At 43.2% G+C, this 17,092-nt stretch overlaps 1 protein-coding gene across 1 annotated transcript in view; it reads left to right on the forward strand.

The window, feature by feature from the left end:
- LOC122931584 (disks large-associated protein 3-like) overlaps positions 1 to 17,092 on the forward strand; it is a 140,280-nt gene that overhangs the window by 107,566 nt on the left and 15,622 nt on the right. Inside the window, exon 5 of the mRNA XM_044285658.1 lies at positions 16,574 to 16,665. Coding sequence (XP_044141593.1) covers positions 16,574 to 16,665 — 92 coding nt within the window. The remainder of the gene's footprint in view (positions 1 to 16,573; positions 16,666 to 17,092) is intronic.

Here is a 17,092-nt window from a genome sequence, read left to right on the forward strand (position 1 = left end):
ACTGTTAGCACAGGGCCGGCCGCTTACAGGGGAACGCAGATGCCCTGTCCCGGGTACACTGCTGTGCGTGTGTTCACCCCCTCAGGCTTGAACGGTATGTTCAAGCCCTCAGGGGTGAACAAAGGGGGGGGATATGTAGGAGAGTCCCCGGAATAATAATGGATGGACGATACGTGCCACCAGAGGTCCTGGCCTCGGTGGAGTAAGAACCGGATCATTGCGGTTACAGCGGCGAATGCTGCTGGCGCAGCGTGTCCGGGCCGGTTCTTACTGTACCCCACGGCCACCCAGGTTTTTGGTGGAGCTGGGCCTTTAAGAACCCAGCCTGCTGATGATGGGGGTGGGGTGTGTCTTGCTGTGCTGGAGATTTCCACAGACAGAGTGAGTGCTGGTGAAGGAGAGTCTGGGCGCAGCACACATTGAAGGATAGCCCTGGGACCTGTGGTGCTACGAGCCGAAGGGGCTCTGGCCTGAGGGAGACAAAGGCAGATAGCCTAGAAGCCTGCAGAACTGCTGTGGTCTGTCCAAAACAAGGTGACTCAAACCTGCTGTTTATTTTCTATGGAAGGACTTTTGTTTTATGCACTATGTGGATATGCACCTGTGTGGCCTGCACATTGCCTGTTATGCCGTTGGTGTGAATAAAGTCACAGTGTATCACAAAGACTGTCTATGATTGCCTCAATACTGCCGCCGCTACCGTAGCCTACCACGAGCACATCCCCACAGGAGATACAAATAAATAGTCTAATCTTTGGTACGAGTGGTATGCCACTGAATAGTTGGAGAAGTCTGTGGGGTGCAGTGCACTCCATATATGCATGGAGGCACATTACACCCACAAGGCTTAATTTAAGCATAACTAAATAATAAATAAAGACCAAGACACCTATCTGATGGAAGAAATGGTCGCAATGCTTTATTATGAGTTACCCAATGCATTAATAATTCATTTATCAATAGATCAGAATAAATAAATCATTAACCATTAAAAACAAAATCATTAACCATTAAAGACCACAATCCACTCAGCTATAGCTGAGTGATGAATCCCACAAGCCCTGCCTTAACAAGGTGAGCCCCCCCCCCCCCCAAGCATTGCAACCCTTTCTCAATAGCACATTGCAAACCAACATTAAAAATTACAACCAAAATTTCTGACAAATGCACATTGTCAGATCTGAAAATGCCTAAAACACAGTCCACCAAATCAATGCGCCTGTAAGAAGCTCCACCTAGCAATGGAAGAAACTTCTCCATAGCTCTATTAACTCTCTTACAGAGCTTCTCAAAAAATACATTATTTTTAAAACACCAAAGCAAGTGATGCACTATTTCAGAAAACACCAAAACAGTGTCTGGCAACATGCTTCTTAGCAGTGACAAGTCTCTTATCATCTCCCATAATAACAGACACATCTTCACTTTTCCAACATCATTCCCCCCTACATGTAGAATCAGGAAGAGGCCATTCAGAACATAACTTCTTAACCTTCCGTAACACACTACTCCAGCCCATTCCTCTAACACCCCACCAGAAGACATGCAAGGATGAGCAATCAAATAACAAATTCTCAGTCTATGTTCTCTTCTCTGCTCTCTTCTGAGCCCAGAATGCATAAGAATGGCCAATAATCCAAACAATTAAATGATCTCCTGAAAAATAAAACATAATTTAGTCTGATAATAGCAGATCCGGTCTAACATATAATTTAGCTCTATGCCCTATTCTTCTAATAATTGCTTCATCCAACCCACACCTCGCCGGATCTGTGGCTGCTCCAATCCAGAAAGAATGCAAGGAAATTTTAAGAGAGGCCCAAGAGCAGCCAAACATTTCCTAAGTACCGAGCTAAATTGAAACTTGGTAAGAGGAGAACCATCTCTATGAATCAAAAATTGGCCCGACACAGACGGCGGCACCACAAGCCAATCACGCACAATATTAACTGGACATAGTAAAGAACCAACCCAAGCCTTTAGCCTTATCACTCTACCCCTTTCAAATTGATCGGTTTTAGACCGCTTCATAAAAATTTCAACAAAATCAATGTTTAAGGAGACATCTGAAAAATCTAAAGCAGAACAAACTGAACGACTTGCCGAAACTAACTCCCCAATCCTTAAAGCTGCAAAAAATGCTAGAACACAACTAGTGCGAAAAAGTAATACTTCGAATGAATCCACACACACCACAGACAGAATCTCATATATACTTTCCAACAGCTTAACAGATAGCGGTCTCCTGTTATCCAATTCTGAAAACCTTTTACAGTATCCCTTTAAAATCTGCTTAGTAGTAAAATAAGCTGAGAACGTTTTTTTGCCAAATAACTTCTGAAAAAATGAGATTCCAGCAACAGTTCTACAAACCGGATTCCAAAAAAGTTGGGACACTAAACAAATTGATAATAAAAACTGAATGCAATGATGTGGAGATGGCAAATGTCAATATTTTATTTGCAATAGAACGTAGATGACAGATCAAACGTTTAATCCGAGTAAATGTATCATTTTAAAGGAAAAATACATTGATTCAAATTTTCACGGTGTCAACAAATCCCCAAAAAGTTGGGACAAGTAGCAATAAGAGGCTGGAAAAAGTAAATTTGAGCATAACGAAGAGCTGGAAGACCAATTAACACTAATTAGGTCAATTGGAAACATGATTGGGTATAAAAAGAGCTTCTCAGAGTGGCAGTGTCTCTCAGAAGCCAAGATGGGTAGAGGATCACCAATTCCCACAATGTTGCGCAGAAAGATAGTGGAGCAATATCAGAAAGGTGTTACTCAGCGAAAAATTGCAAAGACTTTGCATCTATCATCATCAACTGTGCATAACATCATCCGAAGATTCAGAGAATCTGGAACAATCTCTGTGTGTAAGGGTCAAGGCCGTAAAACCATACTGGATGCCCGTGATCTCCGGGCCCTTAAACGACACTGCACCACAAACAGGAATGCTACTGTAAAGGAAATCACAGAATGGGCTCAGGAGTACTTCCAGAAACCATTGTCAGTGAACATAATCCACCGTGCCATCCGCCGTTGCCAGCTGAAACGCTACAGTGAAAAGAAGAAGCCATTTCTAAGCAAGATCCACAAGCTTAGGCGTTTTCACTGGGCCAGGGATCATTTAAAATGGAGTGTGGCAAAATGGAAAACTGTTCTGTGGTCAGACGAGTCACGATTCAAAGTTCTTTTTGGAAATCTGGGACGCCATGTCATCCGGACCAAAGAGGACAAGGACAACCCAAGTTGTTATCAACGCTCAGTTCAGAAGCCTGCATCTCTGATGGTATGGGGTTTCATGAGTGCGTGTAGCATGGGCAGCTTGCTTGTCTGGAAAGGCACCATCAATGCAGAAAAATATATTCAGGTTATAGAACAACATATGCTCCCATCCAGACATCATCTCTTTCAGGGAAGACCCTGCATTTTTCAACAAGATAATGTCAGACCACATACTGCATCGATCACAACATCATGGCTGTGTAGGAGAAGGATCAGGGTACTGAAATGGCCAGTCTGCAGTCCAGATCTTTCACCTATAGAGAACATTTGGCGCATCATAAAGAGGAAGGTGCAACAAAGAAGGCTCAAGACGATTGAACAGTTAGAGGCCTGTATTAGACAAGAATGGGAGAGCATTCCTATTTCTAAACTTGAGAAACTGGTCTCCTCGGTCCCCAGAAGCCTGTTGAGTGTTGTAAGAAGAAGGGGAGATGCCACACAGTGGTGAAAATGGCCTTGTCCCAACTTTTTGGGGATTTGTTGACACCATGAAATTCTGATTCAACATATTTTTCCCTTAAAATTTTACATTTTCTCAGTTTAAACTTTTGTTCCGTGATTTATGTTCTATTCTGAATAAAATATTAGAAGTTGGCACCTCCACATCATTGCATTCAGTTTTTATTCATGATTTGTATAGTGTCCCAACTTTTTTGGAATCCAGTTTGTAGCAACTGAAGAAAAAGACTGTTGTTTTTTGAATAGATTAGCAACAAACAGCAAACCGCACACAATATCATTATGCTCTCTGCTTAATGAATTAGAAAGCAATAGCCAATCCCGCCATGCGGCTGCATACACACCGCCCGTGTTTTAGGCACTACAGACTGTTTAATAGCCTCAGCTATCAATCCCATACCAGATCCCAAAGATGACAAGGAACTCCCTTTACATCCGCTCCTGGTGCTAGCTCCCAAAACTTGCCAAACTGAAAACGAGATAAAGAATTTGCTAAGAAATTAAATTTACCTTGAACATATTTTGCCTTAACCCAAATATTAAGTTTCATACAACATAAAACAAAATCCCTAAATAGCTTAACCACTATTTCACACTTAGACAAAAGCATATTAATTGTGAATACGACACCTTTGTAATCTGTGTTGATCAAAATCCTGTTTTTAAAAAACCTACCCCAGCACAGGAAAAAATTCTAAAAGAACAATGTTACGAGTCAATCCATTATTAATCAATAAAAACTGGCCAAGCTTCTGCTGACTATTTACCATCCCAAAAAGCGCCATAATCACCTCTGCCGCGTCTGTAAATAAACCCAAGGCATCAACCTCCACAAACTATTCCTGCCAACAACTGGCTCCATTGTAATTCTCTAAAAATTCGCCATATTCATCTTTCAAACGTTTAACTAACCTAATATGCAAACTAGGAGATTTCAGACCTCTAGTAGAAAAGTACAGAGGTACTTCCCACTGGAATGATCCGGCAAGCAAAGTTCAACGTACCTAGCAAGGATTGCAACTCCTTCAATGTGCATTTTTCTTTCCTTATTAAATAAAACAACAAAAACGTAATCTTATCTAACTTCTCTAAAATTCCATTTTAACTAACCCCAAAAGCTCCAAACAATTACAATGTAACTCTTTCATCTGCAACTGGGATGCCAAACAACTCACAAACTTGTCAAAAAATTACAATTACCAACAAACAAAAAATCATCCAAGTAGTGTAATAAACCGCCCTGTGGAAACAACGACTGTACAACCCAATGAATAAATGTCAAAAAAGCCTCAAAATAAAAGCAAGATAAGGAAAACCCCATTGGAAGGCATTTATCAAAATAATAACTCCCATCAAACTGAAAACCCAATGAATTCGGTTTACTGGCAATAAGCAAAAGGCCAACTTCACATCTGCTTTAGCCAGTAAAGCCCTATTCTTAAAACGCCTTACCAAAGACAATGCAACATCAAAAGATGCATATTCTACAGAGGCCTTAGATTTGTCCACCACATCATTAAGAGAGTCTTTTTCTGGAAACGACAAGTGGTGTATAAGGCCCAATTCCTTTTGCAATTTACTCCTTGCTACTTCTTTAAATTAAACAACAGATTTCAAATTATCTACCCAGTAGCAACCTTTCGCCAAAAATTCACACACCTCAAAACCAAAATAAAAACCCTCAAAAATGTAGTTAGCCTTTATTAGGTCTGGATACATTTTTAAGCATTGTAGCATTTTGAAAAGCTTCATTGGCGTCCATGCTTTTAGAAATTTGCTCTTTGGAACTGGGCAGCTGCTGGGTAGACTGGGAGTTCCTGTTAAAACACCTCAGCATAGGATGAGATCCACTGCAAAATGAACATTAATGTTTGTAGCGACAGTTTGAAAACCATTTGCAATTTGCTTCATTAAAAGCAAAACACACCCTTTTTCTCATATTAGTCTGAGGAAGATTAGCAGCTTTAGCAACATAATATTCACCCACAGACCAATATCTTTGACTCCCCATTTAAGTGAAAGATGCACCGCCAGCTTCTGACGGAACACTTCATCGTACTGATGCCACGCCATACCACTAAAATTACGATATGCTTCAAGAATAATGTTCAGGTGCTGGAAAAGGCCACTACAATGCCCAGGATGTTTCTCACCAAGTACTGCAGAGTAAATACAGAAAGCTTGCAGCCAATTATTAAACAACCTTGGCATAGCATGCTTACTATAATCTTTACTTCTTTCTTATCCCGCACCACATTTTCCTTTGCAGACGACAAAAGGGACATGATCTCCACATATTCCATCCTCCAAATCCTCTTCTTTAACACACATTTCATTAACTCCAACACCCTTTTCCAACACCGGCAAATCATTAACTGCAGCATTGCTAGAAGCAACCTGTTTTTTACTATTACTCCAAACATCAGACGCTGTGTGAGGCACCTGCCTGTTAGCAATCTCTGCTAACAGCTTAACCAGCCCAGACAACAGCGTGGACTCAGACAAAGACAATACATGGAGACTCTCCCCATCCATATGATCCTCCTGGACTGCTCCAGAGGCTGTCTTCAATCTTCTGTGGAGGCTTGGAGGTGGCTCTACCCAACCAAGGGAGAGCCCCTCAACAAGCTGCCCCACCACTGCTTGGCTGCATGAAGGGCCCATGCTGTTTGCTTCCTGGATGGCCTCTACTGTATGTGGAATGCAACGTTCCACAGCTCCGCCCCTTGGCCGCCGATCCCTTGTGACGTCTTCACCCTGCGCTCCACAGGGCTCACCGCTCTGTACTCTTAAGTCCTCCCGCCTGGAGGACCGATGCTGCGTCTTCTTGCTTCCTGCTGCCGGCGATAGGCTCCCTGTTCCGCCTCAGGAGGAGGAGTATAGGCGCTCCTCAACTTCCTAGCTTTTTTGCAAGGAAGCGCTGACAACTCCCCCTTCCACTGACACGCATCCACATCCTCCTCCGTCACGTCCAGCGCTCCAGGGCTCTCATCTTCCGGCTCTTCCCACCTCAGCGGTCCAGCTCCACAGCGATTCTTCTCCATCGGTGGCCTCCGCTCTCAAGATCAGGATCTCGTCCATGTCCCAGGTCAGACACAGGTCCAGCGCAGATCAGGTCCTCTTCAGACTGGCACCACAGCTCAGTCAAGTGGTGCCATATAAAGGGGTCAGTTTCCCGCCGCAACCTGCTTCAACAAATCAACAGCTTGGATTTCTCCCCCAGCAATGGATGGCAACCAATTTGCAGCGACCTCACTACCCAGCAGAATCCGCTTCAAACCAGATTAACTTGGTCATCTTCTCTCAGGTAATTCTCCTGAGGTCATTTTACCTGTCAAATATAAAACAGACAAAGAGGGGGGGGGGGGGGGGGGAGAGAGAACATACAAACCCTAAAAAACCAAATGCCCTACCCTAAAGGTATATGTGCTTCCATGTGTCCCCCAAGCTAAACACTCTTGGGGGCCTATCCATTAGCCCAGCAGCTGCCAAGTACTGGTATTTATTTATTTTTTGGAGGTAGTTTGTGGAAATGGAGGATGAAGTTGTGGATTATCTTGTGATGGATTAAAAACAACATCCAAATATCCGCCCAGCAATACTAGACCCTCTGCAAATGCTGAAAATGCCCCTACCGATCTTAGCCTGTTTAGAGTAAGGGTCATAAAGATTACCCAATGTCACCCTTTCAATGTCACCCTATTTGACTATTTCAGAAAGCTGTACTTGCCCTTATCATCAGATAATGAATTGAGGTAAGTAAAGGGTGTCAGACTTGATGTTGTTTAAGAAAGTGCCATATTTGACCTATTTTCATAGGGTTATTCTAATGTCTTACATTATATGAGCAGTTATCAAGGTCAGAGTTGCAGTAGACATCAAGCTAATAGTCAAACTCCCCTTACCTACTCTTCTTCTAAGGTTAATGAGATGTAACCACCTTGGCTATGAGGATTAGAGAGGGGGAGGGGATACACAAAAGGTAAAGCAAAAACCATAACTACTCAAGTTTCAAAAGTAAACTTAGAGTACTTTCACACTAGCGTTTTTGTTTTCTGGTATTTAGTTCCGTCCTACGAACTCAATACCGGGGAAAAACTGATCAGTTTTATCCTAGTGCATTTGGAATGGAGAACATTCCGTTCAGGATGCATCAGGATGCATCAGATTAGTCCCTCTTATGTTTTTTTGATGGAGAAAATACCGCAGCATGCTGCAGTTTTATCTCAGGCCAAAAATACTGAACACTTGCCGGAATGCCGGATCCAGCATTAATTTATATTGAACTGTATTAGTGCCGGATTAAGTGTTCCGGAAAAACTGATCCAGCTTTTCGGTCTGCACATGTGCAGACCTTTAAAAATACTCCAAAATTTTTTACACCGGATCCATTTTTCCAGATGACACTGGAGAGACGGATCCGGTATTGCAATACATTTGTCAGACGGATCCGCATCAGTTTGCATCCGGATTGCCGGATCCAGCAGACAGTTCTGGCGACAGAACTGCCTGCTGGAATCCTCTGCCGCAAGTGTGAAAGTACCCTTAGCCATAAAATTTACAATAATTTCAAAGAAACATATCCCACTACATTCACTTGTCCCAAAAGTGGGAGCAGCATATGGTCAGTACATGAGTAAAGTGAACATTATACATTATACCAACCAACACCGCAAAAACTGGCTCATGTAGTGGAGATTTAACTGTGGTAAACATAGTATTTCAAAGGTTACCCATTAATAACTGTACTAAATCATAATGGAGATATAATTATACTAAGGACTACCTTTCCTTGTGGAAAGTCTTACCATAGTCCTTTCTAAGAAAGTCCTTATGGCAATACTAGTGAGAGAGTAGGAAGGACTATATACAGAGAGGTTTCCGCAGATCTCCAAAATATGAAGAAAGAAAGAAATTGCCCCAGCTTCAATTTGGTTCTACTGCCAGTTGTTAGGCATCATTTTCCCTGATTTCCTGAGCTTTGGGAGTGCCAACCTTTTCCCATGGCGTGGCAAATAGGAAAGGTTGTAGGGAAGCAATATCTTGTGCTTCATTCCAGTCCGCTGTATCCAACTGATCCACTCCGGGACTCTCTCATGCCTAAGCCAGGTCAGCATGTGCTCTGACAGTAAGTTTTATTCCCGGGCCATGGATAAGCAACCCAAAAAAGAGAAACCATTTGTAGGCAATGCATTTTTCTTTTAAAATGTCTAGTTAGGGTTTCAGTGGCCTACGTTTCTTTAAGGTCAGGGATGAAAGATCCTGGAAGATTGTGATACTTGAGCCCTCATAGGTAAGAGTCTGAGTATCTTTAGAGATTTTGAGGAACTTTTCCTTTGAAAAAATTCACCAGTCTACAGATCACGTCTCTTGGAGGATCCTGTGTTTTAGGTGGGGATTACAGAGACCAATGGCCACTATCTAAGGTGATACTGGCTGTGAAGTTGGGCCCAAGCATAGAGGAGAAAAGTTCAGTAAGAGCCAGCATTGGTGCTTTGAATGCAACCGTGTCTGGTGTCCCTTTGAACCTTACATTTTTTCTCCTGCCCCTGTTCTCTTGATCTTCAATCATGGAGTATAGAAGATTAATATATGCTTATGCATGATCCATATTATGAGCTAAGGCAGTATTATGTTCCAGTAGGTCTGACTGACAGGTTTCTAGAGCCTCCACTCTCATTGCCATTTGTTTAGGATGCTTTATTTCTTCCAGGTCTTGACTCAGTGAGTCAAACTGTACTAGAATCTACTAGAATCAAGCACATAAAAGTGCAAGAGACTAACAGCTCTCTAATAGTTGATATTTTGTCCATATCAGATCGTTGGCGTCGTTGGAGAAGACAAGCATTTTTGGAAGATTCCCCTGTTGCTTTGTCACATCCACAGAGATATTTGATTTTTTCATATATTTGTCCATGTCCCCCTGGCTTGAAGTTGTACGCATGTGGCTAGGCGCTTCTTTAAGGCGATCTTTCCCATATTTGACCATGATACTTCACAGATAAGAGTTTTATAATGCCTGTTTGATATTGGTCAGCGTAGAGAATTAAATCTCATTACATTTTGATAATGAAAGGTTTGCATTTGAGGGATAGTAAATCACACGGTTTCTAAAAAGCACTGAACTGTAGCAAGCAGCACAGAGGTCCGCAGAAGTTGTCAGTAAAGAGAAGGCCACTAGATGGTGCTGTTGATTAAGATGTGAAGAGTACCAACAACAATGTGGTAAATTTGTTATATGGTACAGTGTCCACTATTTGAGAATACACCCTTCTTGCATCATGGGAGTTTTTTTCTTTATGCAGTATAGAGTCTCTCTGTAGTTAGTAGTTATATTATAGCTGTGGGCCTCAGGTTAGTATTCATTAAATAGTCCCCTTGTGTACTTTAATCTGTTATCTCTTAACTATAGTTTGAGAGACTTTTCTTTCTGAAGGCTGTAGGTAGAGCTCTGTACCCATATTTTGGAGTAATATCCAGCAGAGCAGTCCCTGGAGTGGGTCTTGGAAATCTCCAGGAGGCAAAAGGTGAGTAAGAAGACTCTTGCACTGCAGGATGAGATGCTTAGGGTGGTCCGCTTTGATGTTGGCAGGGCCGTCTTCACCAAGGGGCAAAAGGGGCAGCTTCCCCAGTTGCTCCTGGGGGGCCCAAGGCAGCTGCCTCTTGAGCCCTGCTAGCCACCGCCCCGGGTGTCAGGCTGTCAGCTACACAAGGGGTGCTGCCATGCCTGCCGGCACTGAGTCCAGGCATCGTACTGTTAGAGCTGTGAATGTGATCTAGGACCTTAGATGACATCATCACCATGTGACCAGTAACCTAGCAATATTACTGGTCATATAGCTATGAGGTCATCACAGGTCCTAACAACTAGTGTTGCAGGAGAAGTTTGTCTTAACTGTGGAGCTTTTTTTGTGAAGAAAAAGGTGACAGGGGCTGTTATGCTAATATACTGTAAACTACTGTATAGTGGGGTGCTGTATACTGTGTGGGGGCCTGTATACTGTAGGGGCCTGTATACTGTGGGGGGCATGTATACTGTGTGGGACTGTATACTGTGTGGGACTGTATACTATGGGGGGCTTTATATACTGTGGGGGGCTGTATACTGTGGGGGGCCTGTATACTGTGGGGGGCTTTATACTGTGGGGGGCCTGTATACTGTGGGGGCCTGTGAACTGTGGGGGCCTGTATACTGTGGGGGGCTGTATACTGTGTGGGACTGTATACTGTGTGGGACTGTATACTGTGGGGGGCCTGTATACTGTGGGGGGGCTGTGTACTGTGGGGGGCCTGTATACTGTGGGGGCCTGTATACTGTGTGGGACTGTATACTGTGGGGGGCCTGTATACTGTGTGGGACTGTATACTGTGGGGGTCTGTATACTGTGGGGGGGGGGCTGTATACTGTGGGGGGCTGTATACTGTGGGGGCTGTATAATGTAGGGGGGCTGTATAGTGTGGGGGGGGCTGTATAGTGTAGGGGCCTGTATAGTGTGGGGGGACTGTATAGTGTGGGGGGCTGTATACTGTGTGGGGGCCTGTATAGTGTGGGGGTCTGTATACTGTATACTGTGGGTGCTGTATATTGTGGAGTGCTATACTGCTGTACTGTATACTGTGGGGGATGTATAGTGTGGAGTGTTATACTGCTGTACTGTATAGTGTGGGGGACTGTATAGTGTGGGGTGTTGTATCATGTATAGTTTGGGATGCTGTATACGGTGAGGTGCTATACTGCTCTACTGTATACTGTGAGGTGTTGTATACTGTGGGGTGCTGTATACTGTGGGCTGCTATACTGATCTACTATATACTGTGGGTGCTGTATATTGTGGAGTGCTATACTGCTGTACTGTATACTGTGGGGGTCTGTATACTGTGGGTGCTGTATACTGTGGGGGGGGCCTGTATACTGTGTGGGGGCTGTATACTGTGGGGGCTGTATAATGTAGGGGGGCTGTATACTGTGGGGGGGCTGTATAGTGTAGGGGCCTGTATAGTGTGGGGGGACTGTATAGTGTGGGGGGCTGTATACTGTGTGGGGGCCTGTATACTGTGTGGGGGCCTGTATAGTGTGGGGGTCTGTATACTGTATACTGTGGGTGCTGTATATTGTGGAGTGCTATACTGCTGTACTGTATACTGTGGGGGATGTATAGTGTGGAGTGATATACTGCTGTACTGTATAGTGTGGGGGACTGTATAGTGTGGGGTGTTGTATCGTGTATAGTTTGGGATGCTGTATACGGTGAGGTGCTATACTGCTCTACTGTATACTGTGAGGTGTTGTATACTGTGGGGTGCTGTATACTGTGGGCTGCTATACTGATCTACTATATACTGTGGGTGCTGTATATTGTGGAGTGCTATACTGCTGTACTGAATACTGTGGGGGTCTGTATACTGTGGGTGCTGTATAGTGTGGAGTGCTATACTGTATAGTGTGGGGGGCTGTATCGTGTATACGGTGAGGTGCTATACTGCTCTACTGTATACTGTGAGGTGTTGTATACTGTGGGGTGCTGTATACTGCTCTACTATATACTGTGGGGTACTGTATAGTGTGGGGTGCTATACTGCATACTGTGTGGTGCTGTATACTATAGGGTTGCTATACTGCATACTGTGGGGTGCTGGGGTGCACTGTAATACTAGGGTGAGCCGAGCCCTGGTCTCCTTCCTGCAGAGCGGTGCCCACTTCCAGCCTGAGCCCAGCTGCCCAGAGCACTGATCCTGAGCCGCTGGAGTCTTCAGAACTGGAGGTATTTACAGTCATTCACTGTACTCTACCAGATGTGTGGATTTTTTGTGTGTGTGTTGTGGTGGAGGGTGTGATTGCCTGCTAAGGTGTGGGAAGGCTGGATCCAAGGGGCCCAAGTAAATTTTTGCCCAGGGTCCAGCCAATATTAAAGACGGCCCTGGATGTTGGTAGGCAGCACAGCTTAATATGTACAAAGTACAGCTTAATAAGTACAAAGATGACAAAGATGTATACAGTTTTACTACAGTGCCTACCGTCTAAACTGTATACATCTTTGTCATAAAAAAATGAGCCAGACAGTAGACAAGCAGCAAACATTAAGAAAAAAACAGGTATGTCCTATTTTGAAGCTCTACACTGGTGACTTACTTTAAAGTGAATCTTAAATTCTTAAATGCTATTTCATTTCTTAAGTAAATAGGCCAACTTTCCATGCTTATTTATTTTTTGCTACATTTCAATAGGGGTCTGAGCTCTGTTTTTCTGCTGAGCTGTAAAATGTCCGTTGTAGCTGAAAAATCCCCTGTGTATCATCCATTCAGGGTGTGTTTCAGACTACTTTAGACTGGTAGTCTGAAACACACCCTTGGTTCAGGCCAATCTCCATCCACCCTGCAGCGAAGCCTCCTTAGATTGGCTGCTGTGTGTAAACAGAAGTCTTTCACAGGCTCACCGGGAGACAGTGCATAGAGAGATGATTTCTAGAACCATAAGGAAAGAATGATTTGAACTAGAATCAATCAATAACAAGAACCATTTCTTGTGAATTACAGAGGAGTGATGTCAAATTAATTCCATATATTTATTATACTCACTTATATAATGCTACTATGTTCCACAGCGCTTTACAGACATTAGCATCCAACTGTCCCAAGTGGGGCTCACAATCCAAGTTCCCTCTCAGTATGTATTTGGAGTGTGGAAGGAAACCCACACAAACATGGGGAGAACATACAAACTCCATGCAGATGTTGTCCTTGGTTGGATTCAAACCCAGGACCCATGTGCTGCAAGGCACCAGTGCTAACCACTGAGCCACCATGTAGTAAACTCAAGTATCTTCCACATATCATTAATGTGAATTTTACTGCACAATTTTATATTGACATTGGTTCTTGCCCAATTCCTTGCATTGGTTGGGAACTGGAGAGAACACAGAAGCATATGGTGAACTTAAAGGGATTTTCTGGGACCAAAGTCACATTTAGAAAAAGTTCTCTCTCCTTGCTAAATTTTTGTACCTGGGGTATCTCCATGCAGGGGCTCTGTCGCATGTTCCAGAGCTCTATGAGCGCTTTCCATGAGTCAATAATGATACCTGTGGCATACCATTCTGAACACTGTGGAAGAAAGAGTTCAATGGGAGAACAGAATGTCACAGAAGTGGAAACATTACAATGCCGTGGGTCATATGATCAGAATTTCAATCGCAGGAATGGTGAAAATCTTGAATCGGGGGATGGTATATATATATGCAATAGCTATGGTCAGGGAAAACCTTTTAAAGTTAAAGGAACAAACTTTTGGTATAAGATAGTAGAGCTCTGTACACAACCACATTTTTGTTTTCTGTGATTTCCATTATGAATAGAAGCCACAACTCTGAGACTGACCTAAATCATGTCTAGCAGGATCCAGATGTCTTATAATGAGGTTTGAGAGGTTTCCAGTGAGATTTCTATTATTTTGATTGCAAGACTAGCATTATAATCTGATTATAGACAGGCTGGGACTGGCCCACAGGGGAACAGGTGAATCCCATGGTGGGCCACTAAACAAGGTGGGCCCCTAGTCTCTCACCCATTTTACAGTAGACTGACAGCACTAGATATAGATAGGCACAGGGCCGGCTCCAGGTTCATGTGGGCCTTTGGGCGATAAAGTCTCAGTGGCCCCCCTTGTGGCATTTTGCACAGCACTTCCAGCAATGAAACTGCATGTATTATAGATTAAATACCTTACACAGAGCATGCTACAGAGTGGATATATATGGATCAGTCCTTATGTGCCTACTTTTACTTTCTACCCAGTGCTTCAGTCCCTCAGGTCTACTCACAGATATGTACCCCCTCACAGTAGATATGCCAAGATATGCACAACCGTCACAGTAGTTTTGTACAGATGTGTGTCCCTTCACAGTAGTTATAACCTCTCTGTGCCCCTTTTCACAGTTGTAATGCCCTATCTGTGCCCCCTTCATAGTAATAATCCCCATTGTGCCTCCTTCACAGTAATAATGCACACTGTGCCCCCTACACAGTAATAATGCCCACTGTGACCCCTTCATTGTAGTAATGCCCTCTGGCTCTGTGCCCCCTCCATAGTAGAAATTCCCATTGTGCCCCCTTCACATTAGTAATGCCCTCTGTGCCCCCCGAGTAGTAATGCCCTCTGTGCCCCCTCCATAGTAGAAATATTTTCTGTGCCCCCTCCATAGTAATAAAAACCTCTGTGCCCCCTCCATAGTAATAAAGACCTCTGTGCCCCCTCCATAGTAATAAAGACCTCTGTGCCCCCTCCATAGTAATAAAGACCTCTGTTCCCCCTCCATAGTAATAAAGACCTCTGTGCCCCCTCCATAGTAATAAAGACCTCTGTGCCCCCTCCATAGTAATAAAGTCATCTGTGCCCCCTCTATAGTAATAAAGACCTCTGTGCCCCCTGCATAGTAATAAAGTCCTCTGTGCCCCCTCCAAAGTAATAAAGTCCTATGTGCCCCCTCCATAGTAATAAAGTCCTATGTGCCCTCTCTATAGTAATAAAGTCCTCTGTGCCCCCTCCATAGTAAAAAAGTCCTCTGTGCCCCCTCCATAGTAATAAAGTCCTCTGTGCCCCCCTCCATAGTAATAAAGCCCTCTGTGCCCCATCTGTATATATATATATAAAAAAAAAAAACAATAACTACTCACATTTAGGGATGAGCGGCAGGTGCAATATTCAAATTTGTGATATTTTGCGAATATTTGAGCGAATATTCACCATATATTCGCGAATTCGAGAATTCATTATCTCCAGTCATTATTTTCTTGATTGCAGAAATCGGCATTAAATTATAAAAATTTGCATTATGAAAATTCACATTACGAAAATTCGCAATCAACACTACTCCTAAAGTCAAAGTTATCGCAGCCTTTTCATTGGCCCACAAGCTAGAAGAAGGGAGGGATCATGTGTACTAATTAAAAAAAAATCTTGAATATTCAAATTTCTGATTTTCAGGGTTGCGGCGCCCTGAGGTCTAGGGGGAGGTGTGGTCATATTGGTTCTTCACCCCCCTGCCAAACCCCGTGGGCTCTCCCTCCAGGGAGAGTCCAGACCTTTGTTGAAGCTCCTGGCTGACGCCTTGGGTGGCAGCTTAGACGAAAGCCGGGAGCACAGATGCGTGTACCCTTGGCTTCGGCTGAAGGTTGCCATTTGTCCCAGTACCTTGCAGGAGCTTCGGCCCCGGAGGGATAGGGAATGGTTTGTGGGGGGCCCTTCTCTTATGGACAGGGCCTGCGATGGACCGCGACCTAGTCCTTGTTTTTGTGTGGCACGCTGCACGATTTTGTTGCACGGGGTGAGAAAGCATGACTTTGGGCTTATATATAAAAAAATAATAATGCTTGCCTGCCAAATGTGTGTGCAAAAGGGGGGTATATTTAACACACAATACTGTCACATGTACTTTCTATAGGCCTTGTCTGTTTGTGTATATAGTTACAAATGCACAAAGCAAACTTCAGTTAGGTGTTACTGTTTTCGGTGTTTCTTATACTGCATATGTATAAAAATGTACAGTGTTTTAATAAAAACTACATTTACAATGCTCTGACATTTTACAAATCCAGGGCTTTAGCCGGATATCACATGCTCTAAGTATTCTGCCTAGTGATATTGATGCTTGAATCCAGATCTCCCTCTAGTGATAAAACATAGTTGCTCCATTATTTTATTACAGTATTTCAATTTGTGTCCATGTAGTGATGCTAATTCCTTGTAAGAAATATGAGGAATTAGATGAGGAGCATGTTACGTTGAATGCAGGTTCTGGTCTGATAAACTTTAATTATATTGCAGTTCTGGAGAAGATTCGCAGTGCAGTAGGCAGCTCCCAGCTCCTAATGTCTCAGAAAGTCCAGCAGTTTTTCAGACTTTGCCAGCAGAATATGGTAAGTGATTATTTTCTTGACCTAGACAATAATCATACTGTATAACTGCCATTGCAGTTTTTATTTTTCTGTTGACATGCAATACGAATATGGGCTTGTTTTTTTGTGGGATGATTTGGCTTTTTATGGCACAATTTTAGAGTACATATAATGTATTGTATAATTTTTCTTAATTTTTGAGAGTAGAGTTGAAAAAACATCAGTTTTTTGGATTCTGTATTTATGGCATTCATTGTGCAGTATAAACGCATGAACTTTATTCTGCAGGTCAGTATGGTTACAGCGATACCGGATCTATGTTTTTTTGTTTTAGTTTTCACAGTAATTATTTTTTTTTAAACAAATTGTGTTGTGGCTTTCCAAGACCAGTTAGCTGTGTGAGGACTGTTTTGTGGGACAGCATGTACTGTTTAAAGGGGTTGTCCAG

The sequence above is a fragment of the Bufo gargarizans genome, chromosome 3 (genome assembly GCF_014858855.1).
Source record: "Bufo gargarizans isolate SCDJY-AF-19 chromosome 3, ASM1485885v1, whole genome shotgun sequence".
NCBI classification, from domain to species: domain Eukaryota; kingdom Metazoa; phylum Chordata; class Amphibia; order Anura; family Bufonidae; genus Bufo; species Bufo gargarizans.